The 22,583-nt window shown below is 43.1% G+C and overlaps 1 protein-coding gene across 1 annotated transcript in view; it reads right to left on the bottom strand.

Moving 5' to 3' along the window:
* The window catches only part of LOC143028075 (glutamate receptor 1-like), a 28,988-nt gene that overhangs the window by 3,483 nt on the left and 2,922 nt on the right, over window positions 1-22,583 (bottom strand). Inside the window, exons 3-9 of the mRNA XM_076189714.1 lie at window positions 20,549-20,896; window positions 18,270-18,473; window positions 17,016-17,174; window positions 16,184-16,454; window positions 15,496-15,716; window positions 3,321-3,432; window positions 2,888-3,038 (exon numbers count right to left, since the gene is read on the bottom strand). Of these exons, the coding sequence (XP_076045829.1) occupies window positions 2,888-3,038; window positions 3,321-3,432; window positions 15,496-15,716; window positions 16,184-16,454; window positions 17,016-17,174; window positions 18,270-18,473; window positions 20,549-20,896 (1,466 nt within the window). The remainder of the gene's footprint in view (window positions 1-2,887; window positions 3,039-3,320; window positions 3,433-15,495; window positions 15,717-16,183; window positions 16,455-17,015; window positions 17,175-18,269; window positions 18,474-20,548; window positions 20,897-22,583) is intronic.

Genomic DNA, 22,583 nt, shown 5'->3' with positions numbered 1-22,583 from the left:
GTGTCTAGAAAGAGAGTTGATGATAGCAAATACAGTGTTTCGGAAGAAAGTCAAGCATAAGTACACATGGGAGAGGGTGGTGGAGGGAAGGGTGGTAGATAGAGCGCTAATGGATTATGTAGTGGTAAATAGGATTATGATAGGAAGAGTTAAGGATGTACATGTGCTAAGGGGAGAGGGTGGGGGAATATCAGATCATTTTTTGGTGGAAGGTAAGTTGAGAGTGGAGGATAGATGGAGAAGAAGGAAAGGGACAAAAGGTAGGGAGGTTCTTAGAGTGAACTCCTTGAATGAAAAGGAAAAGGAGAAGGAGTACGAAAAGAAGCTGAAGGAGGAGTGGGAGGGAGTAAAGGATAGAGCAGAGATGGGTGTGGAGGAGGAATGGGGATGGTTCAAGGAGGGAGTCTTAAAGTGTGCAAGGATGGTGTGTGGAACAAGAAGGACAGGGGGAAATAGAAGAAAGGGTAGTGAATGGTGGGATGAGGAAACAAAGAAGGTTGTAGAAGAGAAGAAGCGAGCATTCACAGATTGGTTACAAAAGAGGACAGGGGAGTCATATGAGACGTACAAAGAAAAGAAAAGAGAAGTAAAGCAAAAGGTAAAGGAGGCAAAGAGGAGAGCAGATGTGAAATGAGGTAGGAGTATGACAGAAAATTTTGAAAGTAATAAAAAGATGTTTTGGAAAGAAATTAAGAGAGGAAGAGGAGGCGAATCAAGTAGGGAAGAAAAGGTAAAAGGTACAGATGGAGAGTTGATAATGGAAGAGATGGCAGTGAGGGGAAGATGGGCAGAATATTCTAGGGAGTTGCTGAATGTGAAGGAGGATAGGGAAGGAAAGATAGCTGCAGTGGGAAATACGAAGAAAATGAGAGTGATGAGTGAGGAGAATGGAGGAGAAATAAGGAAGGATGAGGTGAAGGCAGTTGTAAAGATGATGAAAGCAGGTAAGGCACCTGGTCTGGATGGATGTCATGCAGAATGTCTGAAAAAGGGAGGTTCAGTGATGGTGGACTGGTTGGTGAGATTATTTAATGTTTGCTGGAGAGAGGGTAGAGTACCGGAGGACTGGAGTAGTGCCTGTATAGTTCCTCTTTACAAGGGAAAAGGGGACAAGTGTGAATGTAGTAATTTCAGAGGGATTAGCCTGTTGAGTGTAGTAGGGAAGGCTTATGGGAGAATCTTAATTGAGAGGATTAGGAGAGGAACAGAAGGAGTAATTGGTGAGGAACAGTGTGGATTTAGGATGGGTAGAGGTTGTGTAGATCAGATCTTTGTGGTAAGACAGATATGTGAGAAAGCTGTAGGAAAGGGGAAGGATGTTTTTTGGGCTTTTATGGATCTGGAAAAGGCTTATGATAGGGTAGACAGAAAGGCACTGTGGGAGGTTATGCAGATTTATGGGATAGGAGGAAAGCTTTTGGGAGCTGTCAAGAGTTTTTATGTGAGTAGTAGAGCATGCGTTAGGATTGGAAATGGAGAGAGTGAGTGGTTTGAAGTAAAGGTGGGACTTCGTCAAGGATGCGTTATGTCGCCCTGGCTGTTCAACTTATACATGGATGGGGTGGTGCGAGAGGTGAATGCTAGGGTAGTGAGTCAGGGATTGGAGATGGTTAAAGAAAATGGAGAAAAGTGGGAGGTGAGCCAGCTGTTGTTTGCGGACGACACTGCGCTTGTGGCAGGGTCAGAGGAGGGATTGAGGAAGCTGGTGGCAGAGTTTGGGAGAGTATGTGATAGAAGAAAGGTAAAGATAAATGTGGGTAAAAGTAAGGTGATGAGATGTACAAGGGGTGAAAGTGGCAGTAGACTGGAAGTGAACATTAAGGGAGAGCAACTGGAGGAAGTGGATAGTTTTAGATACTTGGGTGCAAGTGTAGCAGGAAAAGGTGGAGTGAAGGTGGAGGTAGAATGTAGATTGAGAGAAGCGAGTAAATGCCTTGGTGGTTTAAAGAGTGTAATGAGAAATAGACATTTGGGAATGGATGCGAAGAGGAGACTGTATGAAGGAGTGATTGTGCCAACAGCACTGTATGGGGCAGAAACGTGGAACATAAGAGAACAAGAGAGAAGGAGTTTGAATGTGTTTGAGATGAGGTGTCTGAGAAGTATGGTGGGGGTTACTAGGCTAGATAGAGTGAGAAATGAGGAGGTGAGGAGGAGAACAGGGGTGAAAAAGGATTTGGGAGAGAGGGTTGATGAAAGAATATTAGGATGGTTTGGACACATGGAAAGAATGAGTGAAGAAAGACTAGTAAAAGAGGTATGGAAGGCAGATGTGGAGGGAGTGAACATGAGGGGACGTCCTAGGATGAGGTGGATGGATGGGGTGAAGGGGGCTTTGGGGAAGAGGGGAATGTCTGTTGAGGAAGGATGGGAGAGGACAGAAGACAGAGGTGAGTGGAGAATGGTTGTATATGGATGATGTTGTGACTGCATGAGGAGGAATGGGCGGGGAAGTGGGGGGTGGGGTAGTATGTGTGAGTAAATTTTGACGCAGCCCGAAGGGATTTCTCCCCGTCCTCTCCTTATAGGCAAAGGGGGACGGAGAGGGGGGGGTCGCCGATTAAATGAAGCGGCCTTGCTGTGGATGTACTGTGTCTTGTGACACTGCTTCTGACCCAGGGCGGTGGGCAGGGTGCAGGGATGACCCGTCATCCAGGAGGTGCTCAGATGAGAGGAAGGGTGGGAGGGGTGTGGGGTGTATTTAGGGATGAAATGGGGGGGGGTGTTTTTTATGCCTTTCCCTTTTTGGCTACCTCCCTTGGAAGGGGGAAAAAGCCTTGGTATATGTATGTATGTATGTATTCCTGATCACAGATCCCTGATACAGTTTTGGTGGAGATCTAGTTCCCAAAATCCATTCCTATCATTGCTGGAAAGCATTTCTTACGTTTGGTCGAACTGTCTGCCAAAGACGGAGTTCATTGGGTATACCCAGACGTCCAGGGCGGGCTGGAGGACGTCACGGGCTACATGGAACTTGCATGTCTCTGTCCTTTTCTCGAAGTTGGCCTTTCGCCCAAAAGCTGATGAATATGTATCTGGTTGGTCCAAATATAAAGAGAAAAAATATTTTCCTTAATACATACATTTAAAATACATGCATTGTTAATCATTTTGAAGAGGAACAGCCGAAACAGGCCGCTTCAGTTGTTTCTCTCCAAATTTGTTAACCTTGCATTTCTAGAAAATATACAGTAAATATAAATTCTTGCTAGTATTGACTCTGATGCAGGTTATACAAGCCCGATTTTGAATTGAAAGGGTTTCGATCTTGAATATAGGCAGAATTAGAGAAGAATAGTTTTAGAGGAAATGCTTACCGATAAGAATGACCTCTCCAATGTCGATGAGGTTGAAGAATTCCCAAGTGTTCAGGAAAGAGCCTTCGTATAACCGAAGTTTCTCAGCGATCGGACGGAAAGGTGGGAAGGTCTGTGGGGACAAGAGTGGATCACTGTTGGTTTATGAAAGAGTATTTAGTGTTTTGTCAGCAATAACCAGCGTTTCTATCCTCAAAGAGTTGTAGTCATAGATGAGGCAAAAAAAGAAAAGAAAAAAAAAAAAATTCAAGGAAGATAGCAGAATGGATGGACAGTAAAATTTGTGATCATAATTTTCTTTAGTGGAATTATCAAAAATAGAATAATGTGGTTGATCAAATGAAGTGTGATACTGCTAGACGTTAGACATTTGTCTGTCTAACTTTTTCACACTTGTTTTGCCCCTAACTTGCTTTGATCATAACTATACCATTTTACCTTATAAACATGATTCTAAGAATGAACTCTATATATTTTCTTGATTAGATCTATGAAAAAAATCAAGGTCACAAAGAAGTAAAATGTTATTTTCATTCAAGGTTCAATACGTCAAAAGTTGTGCAAATTACATCAATCTGACTAACGTTTATGGTCGCTTCTCCAGATTGATAAAGTATATCTTATGTTTCCTCGCATTTTTTACATGTCATGTAAGATATATAGATCTCAAATCCGAAAAAAACAATGTAGCGAAACGACCGAACAATATAGCGAAACGACCGAAACAATGTAGCGAAACGACCGAAAAATGTAGCGGAATGGTTGGTAGCGAACTGGCCATGTAGCGAAACGACCAGATACACACACACACACACACACACACACACACACACACACACACACACACACACACACACACACACACACACGCTCGGTGGCGGATTGGTAAGGCACTGGCCTCACAAGCCAGAGAACCGGGGTTCGATTCCCCGGTCGGGCGGAGATAAGTTGGGTTTGTCTCCTTTCACGTGTAGCCCCTGTTCACCTAGCAGCGAGTAGGTACGGGACGTTAGTCAAGGAGTTGTGACCTTGCTGTCCCGGTGTGTGGTGTGTGAGTGGTCTCAGACCTACCCAGAGATCGGCTAATAAGGAGCTCTGAGCTCACTGCCGTAGGGTGGTATCTGGCTGTCTCGACAGGGACTGCAGCAGATCCGAGGTGAATACACACACACACACTTTCGTCGGATGGACGGCGAAGATTGGAGTTCTGAAGAAAAAGTGAAATTTTCGTGGATCTCAACGCAAAGGAAGTGCCTTATTGTATTTACAGGGAAGGGGAAAGCTCGTGGTGAAGTGGGAAAGTGAGGAAAAAGGAGAAGGGGAGGGATTACTGAGGGAAATGGAAAGAAATGAGGAAGGGGAGGACTTGGTCTAGGAGGTCAAGCGTCCTGTAAACAAGAGAACGACCGATGATTTTGGTGAAGGGATTAACAAAAATGTAAAGATTAGAAATATAGATAAGAGCAGCACAATGGAAGGTGAGGATAATAATTTCCAGGGATTTAATGAAGTGGGGGGGGGGGCGGATACCAACCTCCCCCGATTAGCAAGACTAGAGGAAAAACTTGAACAAATGACCAAACATTGGGAGAATAGGTTCGGTAACATACCAAAGATTGCGCAGAGAGTTGAAAAATTGGAAGAACTAGAGAAGGTGAACAAAAACTTAACCAATGAAACAGAAGAATTAAAAAGACAGTTAAAAGAAGTAAAAGAGGAGAATGAAGAATTAAAGAGGAATAATAAAGACAACAAAGAGGCCATAGCAAAAGAAGCACAGGGTTGGAAAAAAATCCAAGAAAACAGTAAAGTTGCATTTACTGACATAATTAAACAGCAAATGAAAGGACAAACTGAAGACTCAGTTATTAAAGTGATGAGACAGAAGGAGAATATGGTAAGAGACTTAGCAGATAAAAAGAAATGTATAATTATATTAGGAATGGAAGAGAAACATAACCTAAATAGAACCAAAAGAATCAATGTGGAAAAAGAAAAAGTAAGCAGTTTACTAGAATTAGTTCAGGAAGAACCTGAAATCATGAAACAAATTGAAGAGATGTATAGATTCGGAAAGTATAGTACAGATAAGACCAGACCAATTAAGATTAAATTCAGGTCACAAACGACGGCAGAGAATATCTTATCCAAAACAGGGAAACTAGCAACAAGTGAACAATATAAAAAGGTATGGATAAAAAGAGAAATGAATAAAGAGGAAAGAGAGGAGGAAAAAATGAAAAGACATGAAGCTAAGGAAAAAACGAGAAGAGAACAGAGTCAGAAAAAGAGAAATTCTATTGGAGAGTAGTGAATATGAAAATAAGGAAATACGACATACTAGAGAAAAACAAAAGGGAAACAGAGAATACAATGGAAGTGGCAGAAAACTAAGAGTGTCCTACACAAATATAGATGGATTAATAACAGGATTGAATGAGCTGAATGATTATCTGAAGGAAAAAGAACCGGACATAATGGGAATTGTAGAAACGAAATTAAAAGGTCCACTACCACCCAACAGTGTAGGACATGATGCATATAATTATTGGATTAGAAACAGAGAGACAAAACAAGGGGGTGGAGTTATGTTCCTGACTAAGAAGGATATAAACGTGAGGTGTATCACATATGGAAAGAATACAGTAGAGATGATTATGATCGAAGTGGAAGACAGAGATAAGAAGAGCAGAAAGTTTGTGATCAATTATGTGCCTCCAAAAACAGCCTCGTGGGAAGAGAGTGAACATAAAAGTATGTTAGAAGACACAAGGATAAAATTAAATAAGATAATGGAAGATGGAGGAAGAATAGTTATGATGGGCGACTTTAATTGCAAAGTCTGCTGGGAAGAGATGACAGTAAAGGGTGGAGACGGCTCATGGGAAATGTTCTACTCGAGATGATTATTGACCATACAATGACACAGTGGATACAGGAGAACACTAGGTATAGAAATGAAGAAGAACCATCGAGACTAGACCTAATAATCATATCTGAACCTAGAATAGTGGAAAAGATTAAATATAAAACACCAATAAGTAAAAGTGACCACATATTGATTGAACTCGAACTAAATGAGGAAAAATACATGAAAAGAAATGAACAATATAGAAAAGGAAGAATGATGTATGAAAAAACAAATTTTTATCAAATAAGAAAATTCTTTCAAAAAGAAAATGGGAAGGAATATACAAAGAAGAAACAACAGTGGAAGAGAAATGGAATATATAAAAAAAGGAGTGGAAAAATATGTCCCAAGACAAAACAAGAAAAAGAATATATAAACTGCTGGTACAACAAAAGTTGTAGGGAGTTAAAAGACAAAAGAGATAAAGCTTGGACCAAATGGAAGAAATACAAAATACCTGAAAAATGGAAAATATATACTTGTTATAGAAATGAATATGTACAAGCGTGCAGAGAGGAAAAGAGAAAATATGAAAAAGATGTCATAGAAAAATGTAAAGATCAACCAAAATTATTTTACAGATTTGTAAACAACAAACTGAAAAACAAACAAGATTTGGAGAAATTAAGACAAGGAGGAGTTGAATACACAGAGGAAATAGAAATGGCGGAAATTATGAACAAGCATTTTAAATCAGTGTTTACAAGGGAGAACATACAACCTGAAGAGATCGAATGGAAAGAGAAAGTCCCCCTATGAAAGAAATAGAAGTAACAAAGAATGAAATAATGAAACACTTGAGTAATCTTGATGTCAGAAAATCGCATGGACCAGATGAAATAGCAAACTGGATTCTGAAAGAATGCAGGAATGAACTGGCAGACAAAATACATAGCATAATAAACAGTTCCTTGAAAGAAGGAAAAGTTCCAGAAGATTGAAAAAACAAAACAAAAACAAAAACAAATATAGTACCTATATATAAAGGAGGAAATAAAGAAGACCCTACCAACTATAGACCAGTCTCTCTAACAAGTACAATAGCAAAAATTTGTGAAAGAATTGTCAAAAGTAGATGGGTAAAATATTTAGAAGAAAAAAACAACGTGCTGAATCCAAGACAATTTGGATTCAGACAAGGACGATCATGCGTCACCAATTTAATATGTTTCTATTCAAGGCTAATAGAAATAATACAAGAAAGAGATGGATGGGCTGATTGTGCCTTTTTAGGCCTAAAATAAGCTTTTGACAAAGTACCAGATAAGAAGTTGCCTAAGAAATTAGAAACCGAAGGAGGAATGCAAGGCAAACTGCTTAAATGGATGGAAGACTTTTTGCAAGAAAGAAAAATGAGAGTAGTGATAAGAGACAAACACTCAAAATGGGATTAAGTAATAAGTGGTGTTCCACAAGGAACAGTTTTGGCCCCAATAATGTTTGCTATATATATTAATGATATGGATGAAGAAATTGAGAGTTATATGAGCTTCTTTGTAGATCATGCAAAACTATTAAAAAAGTGAACACGGAAGAAGATTGTGAGTCACTACAGAGTGATCTAAATAAAGTCTGGGAATGGAGTAGGAAGTGGGAGATGGAGTTCAATACTAAAAAGTGTAATATAATGGGATTTGGAAAAAGCAAAAACAGAATAACAGGATCATATAAATTGGGAGAAGAAAGAATAAAAAAAGTAGAAAATGAGAAGGACCTGGGAGTCATTGTTATGAATAATATGTCACCTGAGAAACAAATAAATAAGATTTTTGGAGAAACTTATAATTTAATAAGAACAATCAAAGTGGCATTTACATACCTGGATGAAGAAATGGTGAAGAAAATACTAATCACTTTGATAAGACCAAGACTTGAATATGTAGCAACGATGTGGTCACCAAGTACAAAAAAATGTATAAAAAAAACTCGAAAGAATACAAAATTGTCACCAACACTCTCAAAACTATCTTATGAAGAGAGACTAGCAAAACTTGAGCTACAAACACTAGAGCAAAGAAGAGAGAGAGGAGATTTGATAGCTATTTACAGAATCATGAAAGGAATAGAAATTATTGATAGAGAGGATCTAATAAAATGGAATGATAGAAATACAAGGGGACACGGAAAGAAAATCAAGAAAGACAGCTATAGAAGAGATCTGAAAAAGAACAACTTTCCTCACAGAGTAATAGACAGTTGGAACAAGTTAGATGAGAAAGTAGTGTGTGCAAAAACAATACATTAATTTAAAAATAGTTTAGATAAAATGAGATATGAAGACGGGACACCACGAGCATAGCTCCCCTTCCCGTAAAATATAACTACTAAGTATTTCAGCGGCTTTGACCCATCGTTTTTCGCTCATATTTCCGAAATAAACATTCACATCAGCATGATATATTAGCACAGCCTAATTCACACCCTGCCATAATTTTTGACGTTATAGTGCATTCGCAAGTGTATTTAATTCGGCGTTTACTCTTGATATCATGTGTGTCGTTGCCGACACCCGTGAAGTAAATAGAAAAAGAAAAGTTTGGCTACACGAGGTAGTTTGTGATGACGTCACGACTTCACCTGTTTGATTTACTTCACGGGTGTCGGCTACGACACACTTAATATCAAGAGTAAACGCCGTAATTAAATACACTTGTGAATGCACTATAACGTCAAAAATTAGCGCAGGGTGTGAATTAGGCTGTGCTAATATATCATACTGATGTGAATGGTTATTTCGGAAATATGAGCGAAAAACGATGGGTCAAAGCCGCTGAAATACTTAGTAGATAAATACACACACACACACACACACACACACACACACACACACACACACACACACACCTATACAGAAGTTCTTTCGACAGCTGCTCTCGCTAATTATCGGCTGAAAGAAACCTGCACAGCGAAGCTATAGCGATAATCCCATACCACACTCCTGGTCATATGGCCATTTCCCGAAGGTTGAGTGTGGTTTGAATTTTCCGCCAAAATCATCGGAAATTTAAAATTCCCGGCTCTGTGCAGGCATGCGCATTGTCGACCCCACCTCCCCCTCCCTATCCCCTCCCTTCTTACCCGGCTAGCTCGAGCCGGGCGTCGCGTCACTTACATCGCGGAAACGGGACAGAGTGGTCAACTTGCTACCCACATGGGAGCAGGCGGTCCCGTTTCCTGCTGGTTAATCGTCTGTTAGTTTTATCGCTTTCCGCTTGGCTGCTGGTTTGTCCCATTCTTCGACTACCCTTTTAGTGATCCAAATGTTACCTTCTTATATCTTGTGCTCCGGTTTGTGCCCGTTGCTGCGAGTCTGGTAGTGCGGAGGGGGGCTTCTGGTGTCGGCGGCCCCTTACCTAAGTTCTATGGTCCCACAGCTTGGATTGTCAGGACCTAGGCGTAGACTTTGATATTATACGAGCACAATCCGTTCCCGTCTTCGAGCCGTCCGTGGTAAGAACCCGGGCCTCTCGGAAGACGTGGGAACGTGTCTTATGGTACGGAGGGTGGCGCCCCCCAGGGTCCTCAGGCCTCTCGGCAGCCCCATACCTCCGACCATCATCGGTCCTCTATTGCCTCACGGTTTGTATCAAGCCCTAGGCGTAGACTTTGACCATATACGATCGCAATCCGTCCCCGTCTTCAGGCCGTCCGTGGTAAGAACCCGGGCCTCTCGGAAGACGTGGGAACGTGTCTTATGGTACGGAGGGTGGCGCCCCCAGGGTCATCAGGCCTCTCGGCAGCCCCATACCTCCGGTCATCAATGGTCCTCTCACGCCTCACAGCTTGTTCCGTCAGGCCATAGGCGTCCCGTAATCCGTTCCCCATACGTCTTCGGGTCGTCCGCGGTTAGAATCCGGGCCTCTCGGAGGATAGGGGAACGTGTCCTATGGTACGGAGGGGGGTGCTCCCGAGGATCATCAGGCCTCTCGGCAGCCCCATACCTCCGACCAGTAATGGCCCTCTAACGCCTTATGGCTTGCTTTGTCAGGCCCTAGGCGTAGACTGACATTTCCACTCGTAATCCGTTCCCCATAGGTCTTCGAGCCGTCCGTGGTAAGAACCCGGGCTTCCCGGAGGACAAGGGGACGTGTCTTATGATACGGAGGGTGGCCCCCCGAGGGTCATCAGGCCTCGGCAGCACCATACCTCCGACCTTCAATGGTCTAACGCCTCACGGCACCACCCTCCTTCCATGTTTCTTAAAAAAAAAAAAAATAATAAATAAATAAATACCATGTTACCACACAGCTCTTCTCTTGAGCCACAGCCAACCTCTTATCAACTTCACCTGGCTTGAGTTTAAAGATGACTTACCTGATGTTCCACCCCCAAGTAAAACACAAAAGAACTTTAGGCTTAGGGAGTCTAGTGTTAGAATTAGTATAAATCAGTTCAAAGATAAACTATAAACATTTAGCGTAATGAGAAGAGCAAAATTATTTAAATAGTATAGTTTTAGTTGACGCAAAGTGCTAGGTATTGTATAGATAAAATTCCTTGACCTTAAAAAAAAAAAAAGTGACTCAGGTCGAAATGGACATGACTTTTCCTATTTAACTTGAGCTAATCTACAGTCATGATGGTCGAGAATTTTACCATGTTAAAATTAATTTCGACACTTACTGTGACTCAGGTCGAAATGGACATGACTTTTCCTATTCAACTTAAGCTAATTTACAGTCATAATGGTCGAGAATTTTACCATGTTAAAATCAATTTCGACGCTCACTGTGACTCAGGTCGAAATGGACATGACTTTTTCTATTTAACTTAAGCTAATCTATAATCATGATGGTCAAGAATTTTACCATGTTAAAATCAATTTCAACGCTCACTGGGACTCAGGTCGAAAGGACCATGACTTTTCCTATTCAACTTGAGCTAATCTACAGTCATGATGGTCGAGACTTTTAAAATTGTTAAAATAATTTCGACGCTCACTGTGACTCAGGTCGAAATGGACATGACTTTTCCTATTCAACCTAAGCTAATCTACAGTCATGATGGTCGAGAATTTTACCATGTTAAAATTAATTTCGACGCTCACTGTGACTCAGGTCGAAATGGACATGACTTTTCCTATTCAACTTAAGCTAATCTACAGTCATGATGGTCGAGAATTTTACCATGTTAAATTAATTTCGACGCTCACTGTGACTCAGGTCGAAAGGGACATGACTTTTCCTATTCAACATAAGCTAACCTATAGTCATGATGGTTAAGAACTTTACCATGTCAAAACTAATTTCAACGCCCACTGTGACTCAGGTCGACATAAACATGACTTTTCCTATTCAACTTAAGCTATTCTACAGTCATGATGGTCGAGAATTTTACCATGTTTAATTAATTTCAAAACTCACTGTGACTCTGGACGAAGTGAACATGACTTTCCTATTCAACTTGAGCTAATCTACAGTCATGATGGTCGAGAATTTTACCATGTTAAAATTAATTTCGACGCTCACTATGACTTAGGTCGAAATGAACATGACGTTTCCTATTCAACTTAAATTAATCTACAGTCATGATGGTCCAGAATTTTACCATGTCAAAATTTATTTCAACGCTCACTGTGACTCAGTGATATCACGGTATGATAAGATGACGTCATTATGTGATAAATTGACGTCACCATGTAGTCCTATGACGTCAATTTGTGTCCCTGTGACGTCACGAGACGATCCTATGGCGCCATGATCAATCCGGTGACGTCACAGTATAATCACATGATGTCACTAGGTATTAAACATATAGAAGTCCGCTTGTGGGTGATGAGACGTCACAAATTGCCATAGCACACTATTGGATGAAGACGCTCGCCACGGGCTTCGAGGACTTCCCGCGGGAAGACTTGGGGTGAGTTGGATACATACCGAGGGTCCAGGCCCGTCTTCGTGGGAGACGCTCAGGGAACGTCTTCACCCAGGACGAAGCCTCTTGACTAACGCTCACGGACGAGGTCGCTCGGAAACGAACTTGGCCTCGCATACTCCCTTTCGGTTTCTCGCTTACCCCGAGGATCTTCACGAAACTAGTGAGAGTGGTAGGCGTACGTTGGACGGAAGCAAGCGTCTCCACACTCATGTTCCTAGACGGCTAGTTGATGCATTTGCCCACCGGGGAGGGTGCATCGGCCGACATCTCAGTGGCTCTGAGTGTGTTGGCGGACGTGGAGTTCGGGGTGGACTGGGACGGGTCTGCCCTTGCTCCCACACAGAGACTTTATTGGCTCGGGATTGAGTGGGACACAGTCAGCGTCCTTCGGGTGCTCCCCTGCGCCAAAAGAGCGTGCTTCTCTCACACGTCCTCCCTCGTTCGGTGGCGGGGGGGGGGGTTGCCTCAACTTCGCGACCCCGGCCCTTCCACTGAGCCGCTTGGGGCGCCGACGGCTGGTACGGGAGGTCGACAGGAGCATACTGCTTCTCCCGCGTGACCTGCCCGGGCCGATACCCTCAGCACTCCACAGGTTGTTGCGTCCCTGGCTTCGGTCGGGGAACCTACGCCGGTCGCTCTATCCAGGTTTCAAGAGATCTACGTAGTGTAGCAGCTACGCCCACAAGTGTTCGAGTCGTTCTCCCTCCACTACGGTACCCCAGAGGTGGACCTGTTTGCCTCCCCAAACACGACCCAGCTCCCCCTTTACCTCACCTGCATCCAAAGGACACGCACAGGAGGCCCAGACGCCTTCACGGAGGACTGGAACAGCTGGAGGTACGTATTCATTTTCCTTCTCCAGCGACACTAGTCCTCCTGAAGGTGATGCAGACCCTCAGATCCTTCAAGGGTCAGGTCCTCCTGATAGCTCCCTACTGGCCTACCCAGCCGTGGTTCGGGGAGCTAATGAGATGGGGCCCTTCTCCCCTTCTACTGAGGTCAGCCTGCCTAGCCAACAGCCTTACCGCGCCTCTCCAAGCGTCACTCCAACTTGATAATTGGAGTTTCTACGGGGAGCTCTCAGCCAACTCTTCTCTACAGAGGCAGCAGACAAGATGCTCAGAGCTCACCTTCCGTCCTCAGTGCGGCAGTGTGGGTCCTGCTGACGGAGATTCCGGAACTGCCTTCGGAGACGCGCGATGGTGACCATCTCCGCCAGCATGGTCCCGGACTTCCTGACTTGGCTGGCTACCTCCACCAACAGGGCACCGGCGACTATCTTGCCTCACTATACAGCCCTCACTAATCCGCTACGCTTTGGCATGAACATCCGAGTGCCACAGAGGGCGTGAACCCTCCTAATGAAGGGGATCAGCGCCTCGAGAGAGCCGAGACATCAACCGGTCCTGGCCTGGTCCTTGCATCGTGTTCTGCAGTACCTGGCGTTCGAAAGGGCCATTATGGAGGAAGAACACTTCCCTCGACGCGTCGCCTTTCTGCTCGCCTTGACTACGGACTACAGGGCTTCACAGCTGGCGGCAATCACCCGCCACCCGTCCGTCTCCAAACTGGAGGAGGACAGCTCGGTCCTAACCCTCTCTCCACCACCAACATTCCTGGCCAGGAACGGCCGAGCGGACGACATGATTGGCTCTCTCAGAATACAATCCTTCCGGAAGGGAGGACGCCCACATCCACTGCGCCCGGTCCGTGCGTTCGAAGACTACGCGGACCACACGGAAGAGATTTCTGAGGATCATCTCTTCTACAACTCGAAATTTAGGATTCCCCTAACCCCGAGGTCCTGGGCACACCTGCCCTTCCGCTTTTTGGGAGAGAGCCGACCCGGGCCATGCCCCGCACGCCCACAGCATCAGGGACTTTGTGGCATCGCTGGAGTTTCTCCGCACCCACTCTGTGGAGCGGGTGCGGGACCTAGGGACTGGACATCGACGACTCCCTTGGGGACATGGTGTCTCTACCACTCGGTCGCCCCTGTCCCATGTGTAGCCATGGAAACGGCTCCACCCCTCTCATCTCAAAAAAGTGGAGGGGGCAAAGGGCGACCGAGGAGTGGGGAGGGGCCAGGAACCGTTGAACAGGATACAAATTTCGTATAATTTAAGCATTGTGTGAACAGTGCAATGTTGTGCATGTCACATTCTTCGGCGTGGGTACTTGACGTTTCTTTCTCCCCTCTACTGAGTGATAAAATGAATAAGTCTCCCATAGGAAAGACACACGTAATAACGGTTTGATTCAGGCTTCACCTCTCCTCCCACCTGTCCTCGTCTCATGCATAGCTTCGCTGTGCAGGTTTCTTTCAGCCGATAATATTTCTTTGTCGCGGCTCGTGCCGCTTAAATTCTTCTTATCGGCTTAAGAAACCTGCACAGATTTAGGGTCCCTCCCTCCTCCCACAGGCGAAGCCTTCATTTTTCATTGAAGTGACGCGACGCCCGGCTCGAGCTAGCCGGGTAAGAAGGGAGGGGATAGGGAGGGGGAGGTGGGGTCGACAATGCGCATGCCTGCACAGAGCCGGGAATTTTAAATTTCCGATGATTTTGGCGGAAAATTCAAACCACACTCAACCTTCGGGAAATGGCCATATGACCAGGAGTGTGGTATGGGATTATCGCTATAGCTTCGCTGTGCAGGTTTCTTAAGCCGATAAGAAGAATTTAAGCGGCACGAGCCGCGACAAAGAAATATTTTTTTTTAACTTCCTACTCGGTTTCTATTCCTTCATGCATACACATTGTTATCTTATTACGTACTTTGCATTTCCCTATATCTTAACCTTTCCTACCCGTGGGATAATTTAATTCCTCACATTTTCACATGCCATCCCCACCCCCACTTCTTTTCGTCCAGCCAGAAACCTTACATTGATGAAATATTTATATGGAAAAGTCTGATGAAGGTTGTTATGCATGATTTGGTTTTTGTTCCTCCATTAAGGTCGTGTTTTCATGTCAGATGACGTATTTGGTGATTAAATTATTGAAGCTCTTACCCGTTTCCATCTTCCGCTAGCAGACTACAAACTCTATCTAAATATTAGTTTACACTGTATCACACAATTCTATATATTCTTTAACGTATTTTCTAGTGCAAAGCGTGTGTATTACAGGCAAGATGATAAGAAAGTAAAACAAAGAAACAATTTGACCACCCTTCTTCCTACACTAACTTCGTATCTACAGATTAAATTATGGTACTTCGGGAGTGAAGCTCTAGACAAAATGTTCTTCTGCGCTTTTTACCACTGTATTTAAGTGTCCCAATTTCTGCTTTCTTTTCATAGAAATCATCTGTTGCCTCTCACAAACTAGACTGTTTAATACTTTTATTATTTCTGAATGACTGATTAATTGTATAACTCACCATGAGGAATTTGTAGTATACCGTATTCACTCTCGCGACAGGCGCCATGACGTCAAGTCGGTCCATGAGGTCGTCTGGCGTATCAAGCGGCTTCGTGCTCCTTGGCACGGCCAAGAAAGCAATGATGTAACCTTGATAGAGAGCTGCCACAGATATTACGACCAAGAAAAATGTCGCACTCAGGATACGGGGTGACCAGGGAATCGGCCAGTTGTGGCTGGCTGAAGTAGAAGGCGATGGATGTTTGTTGATTATTGGAAAATAGTTTCTATGTGGAAACTTTGCAAAAAGTAAATATCTGTTTGTGTGTGTACGCAGTTCCTATCAGTGTACTATTTCGTCTGAATATGTTGACACCGACCTTCTTTTAGCCTGAACCAGAACATCTCTAAATAACTTATAAACAGCATTGAAAATAACTAAGGCAGTAACGTAATACATATCCCAGATCCTAGTTTTATGCAAGTGCACACAACTAGTGTCGTAAAAGAATAAACGCGTTTGTCGTCTTACAGAAGTTAATATAATGCAAAGCACCTATTGTATAAAGTCTGTTGACAAATTTACTAGAGGTCTTGTTTACATTGAATTCTAGTGCTATAAGCTCATATGAGGAATGATTCGTAGTCCTATGCACCAGAAGATACTTTGCATCATATAAACATAGTCATGGCCAATAAAATAAAACCTTGTGTGACGAGGAGTTTCAGGGCAGTAGCAGCCAGGGCAAATGCTCGCCATACCGACCACCGATAGACCAGGTTCCTGTCCTCAGAACCATCCCTAGCATTGCCATCCTCTCCTTCTTCATTTTGATCCCACGAAGAACCCTCTGCGACCCTCCAACGTCGCCTCGTCGATGCTCCTGCAGGAAGCTGTCGAAGAGACATGACAGGGAATTCCAGTAGCCAGAGAATGATGCCGGTTAACACTCCTGCACTCACGACCGACGCCCAGACCTGGAGAGAGATAAATGATTTAGGACCGAAGAGATAGATGACCACCTTCTGGGTACTCACAGACAACCCACTGATGCCATGTTTCTTTATTGTTTTTATAAAGAAGAAACGTGATTATCCAGAAAAGAGGCTAACACATGTAGCCAGTGTCTTAATGGCTGGATCCTGCGAGATGTTAAACATAAGGGAAGGGGGCAGGACTGTAGATACAATGACGAGAAAAAGAAGTTTGGAGGAGTGACATGGCTGAGGTTGAAGAAGACATGCGGGTCAGGGAAGAGGTTGGGAGAGTTTTTTTTGTTCTGCAGAGAAGCTCAAATGGGGGGTGAATTTTGTAGATATACACGCGTGTACATACACGCACACACACACGCACGCACGCACGCACCCACCCACACACACACACACATACACACACACACACACACACACACACACACACACACACACACACACACACACACACACACACACACACACACACACACACAGGCACCCACACACATACATTGTATGTACAAATAAACGTGCAAGTGTATACTAATTCGCGCATTGATTTACTTGCGGTGTGAAGACCTCCAGAAGAAGGAAGGGCTTGACGAGGGGCCGGGGGGCCTGAGAGATGATGATGATGGGGTCTGTTCCCAGACACTCGCTCATATCGACCACCATGCTCCTGTCGAACGTGGGCGTGAAGTCCAGTGGTGAAAGGTCCGCCTCCTTAGTCAAAGAGGACGAGGGCAGTGGGTTAGTAAAGATACATGCAATAGCCCTCTTTTATACACTACTATCTTTTCATTTTCTTACAGACATTCTTCCCCTCCCACGCAAACTGATCCCGCGAGAGCGTGTGGTTTGTCCTAGGTACATAGCCCATAGCCCATTTAATCCTCCGCCAGCGTTTTTATGGTAGTCGTTTGTTCTAGCTAACGCGTTTCCAACCTGTCATGCAAGTGTCTCTCCCGGGGGGTACGTTTGTACTTCCCAGGTGGTACACATGGGTCTGAGAGAATAGTCACTATTGTACAATAAATGGTGTCACAATTTGCAGTCAGACTGCACAAAGTCCTCTTTTAGAAAAAAATTCTTCCTTTCAGTATTTTTGTCTAAATTTCAAAATCAATCAAATTACATAGCCTTAATATACTTTCATTCATTTTTAATCTAAATATTTTGGGGTACATGGGGAGCTATAAGAAAACCCCGAGGGGTGCAGAGGATAAAATATATTCGGAGTTTTAGCTGCTGCCCAGCTCGTTTGTTGACCAAGTGAAGTCGTCCTCCGCAGCGAAACTGCCTTGAATCAAAAAGGGGTAGAATTATCTCGAGTCTGAACATCTCTCTTACAATGGTGTTTTGAGTGTCTAGGAGGACGCTCTCTCCTGCAAGAGTATTTTGAGTAACCCGAAGACCATATTTCCTGCCGGAGTGTTTTGAGTCCTCCGAAGACATCTCTCCTACAAGAGTAGTTTGAGCTCGTCGGAGACCGTCTCTCCTGCAGAATTTTGAATAACCTGAAGACTGTCTCCTACGAATGTTTGGAGCTCCTCGAAGACCATCCTTCCTACAAAATGTGTTTCAAGCATCCCGAAGACCATGTACCTTTCCATGAAAAAAAAAAAAAAAAAAAAAAAAAAAAAAAAAAAATATATATATATATATATATATATATATATATATACATATTTATATATATATATATATATATATATATATATATACTTATGTGTATATATATATATATATATATACATATATATATATATATATATATATATATATACATATATATATATATATATGAGTGCCTCTTACCTCTCTAACGAGAGCTCCGACCATGCCGTTCCAGGTCCCATTCGGTAGGCGAACACCGAAGCCTTTGATGCAGCGGAGGGCGTTAGTGAAATTCAATCTTTGCTGGAGGACCAACATCATGTCGGTGGCGTAGCCACTCGCCTCCTCCAGCGTCGTGGCCTCAGCGCCGCTTGTTCGGGAGTAGACCTCAAAGACCCCTGGCTTCTGCAAGAATGCAAAATAGGAGAAGAGGTAAGAATAGAACTCTTTCCCAACAAGTTTCTTCTCCGATATCGGACTAATTAACCTAGTCTAACAACCTGACCTAACCTTGATGCAACCTAATCTAACTTTACATAACCTATCTTCACGTAATCAAATCTAACATAATCTAACATTAACTAATATTACTTTACCTAACCTAACCCAGCCTAACCTTACATAACCTAATCTAATCTTACATAACCTAACCTTACCTAACCTAAAATCACATAATCTAACCTAACTTAACCTACATTACCTTACTTTACATAACCTATCCTAGCCTAACCTAACCCAACCTAAACTAACCTAGCCTAACCTAACCTTACATAACCTAACTTTAACTAACCTAGCCTAACATAACCTCACATAATTTAACTTTACCTAACCTAGCCTAACATAACCTCATATAATCTAACCTAACCTGCATTACCTTACCTTACTTTACCTAACCTAACCCTAACCTAACTTAACCTAACCTAGCCATTACCTTACCTACCCTTCTTTGAGATACTGTTACCAAAATTCACAACACATGGGACATATGGACAACCTGGGAAATCCAACACGTCAACAGCACTGCCGGGGGAAGGGACCCCTGGGAAAGAATTCTATTTTGCGGCTTTTGAGTTCTCCTAAGTTTGTCCGTTTCTGTGACGAGTTCTACTTCGATTCCGCTTGGTGATACATAGGATTGAAGAACGAGACCTTTGTCGGTGTCACAGCTTTAAGAGTAGAAATCTAATCTGTATATTCTTTTCCTATTCTCTCGAGAGGGACGCTCTGAGGGCATCATATGTTTGCGATCTTGGCCTAATAGCGTCGCTTTCTGGTGTATGTATGACAACTAAGTATGACTCCATCTTCTGCGATTTTGTCCAGGTAGAAGCTCTCCTTATTGTCAACGGAATAGTAAAACCACATAATAAGGTAATGGGGAGACGTGTAGCTTGTGCCAAGACCATCAGTCTGCAACGTCTAACCAGTTGACGGAATTCTACAGACTCTTCTGACTGACCTTAAACGATTGACTTTATTTTAAGAGGACTGACTCAAGAAAACACTCACTACGCAACAACAGTTTAAGCACCACAACAGGCTCATTCTGCCAGGCTGTTCTTCGACATTGGCAGAACGCACAGATATGAACACAACATATCTGGGTTGGAGGACCTCTCGTGGGAGAGGGCGGTCATTCATTCTATTCGGGAACTCTGGTGGTCATCACTCACTAACACTTATGGTTGCACAACGACAACACCAGGGAAGAGGGAGATTGTGGAGCTAATCACTTTAGGTTGAAGGCGTTTATTTCTTACGTTGCTACCAAAGGGGGAGAGGTACTGAAACTAATACAATAGTTTGGTGGGAACCAGGGTGAAAAAAAAATTGTCGTCAAGTTCGGAAGGGGCATGCTTGCTCCTACACCTCCGCCACCGAGGCGAGACAGAAATGATTAAAACTGATTGGCGGCAGTTGTAATGAAAAGGAAAATATTTTTCTGTTTGGTAGTCAAGGTAGTGTGATATGCTAAGGGACTTTTTTATTTTATTAAATTTCGAATTCTGATTTGCAAGTGATATCGTTATAAGGGCAAACTACATTAAATTTCCCGATTCAGAAACTCCTTCCAAATAAGGCACCATCGTAGCCTCCTCTGAGAAGAGAAGTTCAGGAAGTTAAACCAAACATTTTTTATTTATTCATTATTTCAGTGTATATGTTTCAAGGGGACATGAGGTGACGGAGAAGGGACCGCCGATTTAACGAAGCGGCCTTGCTGTGGATATGCTGTGTCTTGCGACACTGCTTCTGACCCAGGGCAGTGGACAAGATGCAGGGATGACCCGTCATCCAGGAGGTGCCAAGATAAGAGAGAGGGAAGAGGGTAGAGGGGAGTGGAGTATGTAGGGGATGAAATGGGTGGGAGTGGTTTCTGTGCCTTTGTTTTTTGGCTACCTCTCGTGTAAGGGGGTAAAAGCCTTTGGTATATGTATGTATATGTTTCAAGGAACAGATGTCAGTAACTTTACACTCACATGCAGACAGCTGACGTATAGCTTTCTTCCGTGGAAATCAAAGAAAAGTTCGTCCTTCAGAGTTCGAAACTTGACGAGTCCCGAGCTACTGCTCCATCTGGCGGCCTCCTTGAGGACCACATACCCGTCTCCAGGAGACATGGCGAGGAAGATGTTGACACGGACCTCGTCCTCGAGAGTCCTGGAGGACGAGTAGAGGGTCAGGGAAGTTTCTTTTGACTTCCAGGATGTGGAGACTCGGATGTCGAGCTTGAGATAGAGGAGATGAACGCCTTCAGGGATGTCACTCTCGATGTCTTCGTGATTCACTGAGTCGTTGCCAGTCAGTACCAGGATCCACTGAGTCTTCTGGAAGAAGATTGATGACGTCATTTAATAAAACCAAGAAAGGATGGGTTTGTTGTTTGTATGAATAGACGAATATGACTAGAAAATGCAGAAACACATAAATACGCCTATGCTTGCAAACCCACGCAGACAAAACACACATTCACACACACACACACACACACACACACACACACACACACACACACACACACACACACACACACACACACACACACACACACACACACTTCAACGAATGGACGGCTTAGAAGACGTTCTGAAGAAAATTGAAGTCTGTGGATCCCAACGCAAAGAGAAGTGCCTATTGTTTTTACAGGGTGGGGGGAAATTGCTCGTGGAGTAGTGGGAAAGTAGGGAAAGAGGAAAAGGGGAGGGATTACTGAGGGAAATGGAAGGAAATGAGGAGGGAGTAGACTTGGCCCAGGCAGACAGGCGAAAGGTAAACAAAAGGCCCCCCGATCAGCTGAGCGACGATGAAATGTCTAATAAAAATGTAAAGATTAGAAGCATAGATAAGAGCAATACAGTAGAAAGTGATGAGAATATTTTCCAGGGATTTAAAGAGGGTGGGGGGGACACAAACCCCCCCCCCGACTGACAAGACTAGAAGAGAAGGTCGATAAGATGATCGAGGACTTGGAGCGTAGGTTCGGTGATGTTAACAAAATTATACGGAGAGTTGAAAAATTGGAAGAACTAGAGAAGGCGAACAAAAACTTAACTAAGGAAATTGAAGAATTAAAGAAACAGTTGAGGGAAGTAAAAGATGAGAATAAAGTCTTAAAGGAGAATAATAAGGAGAACAAGGAGGGTTGGAAAAAATTCAAGAAAATAGCAAAGTTGCATTCACTGACATAATCAGACAGCAAATGAATGAACAAACTGAAAACTCAGTTATTAAAGTGATGAGACAGAAGGAGAATATAGTAAGAGACCTAGCAGACAAAAAGAAATGTATAATTATATTAGGAATGGAAGAGAAACATAACCCAGATAGAACCACAAGAATCAAGGAGGAAAATGAAAAAGTAAGAAATTTACTAGAATTAGTTCAGGAAGATGAACCAGAAATAATGAAACAAATCGAAGAGAAATTCAGGCTAGGGAAATATAGTACAGACAAGATCAGACCAATTAAGATTAAATTCAGGTCACAAACTACGGCTGAGAATATCTCATCCAAAACAGGGAAACTAGCAACAAGTGAACAATATAAAAAGGTATGGATAAAAAGGGAAATGAATAAAGAGGAAAGAGAGGAAGAAAAACAGAAAAGACTTGAAGCAAAGGAAAAAAACGAGATAAGAACGGAGTCAGAAAAAGATAAATTCTATTGGAGAGTAGTGAATATGAAACTAAAGAAAGTCGACATACAAGAGAAAAACAAAAGGGAAACAGAGAACACAATGGAAGTGGCAGAAAACTAAGAGTGTCTTACACAAATATAGATGGATTAATAACAGGATTGAATGAGCTGAATGATTATTTGAAAGAAAAAGAACCAGACATAATGGGAATTGTAGAAACAAAATTAAAAGGTCCACTACCACCCAACAGTGTAGGACATGATGCATATAATTATTGGATTAGAAACAGAGTGAAAAAGGAAGGGGGTGGAGTTATGTTCCTGACTAAGAAGGATATAAACGTGAAGGGTGTCACATATGGAAAGAATACAGTAGAG

Source organism: Oratosquilla oratoria, chromosome 9 (assembly GCF_046742065.1).
Source record: "Oratosquilla oratoria isolate Oo_2021 chromosome 9, ASM4674206v1, whole genome shotgun sequence".
Lineage (NCBI taxonomy): Eukaryota > Metazoa > Arthropoda > Malacostraca > Stomatopoda > Squillidae > Oratosquilla > Oratosquilla oratoria.
Note: the sequence above shows the minus strand (reverse complement) of the source record. Positions and strands in the feature narration are given on the sequence as shown.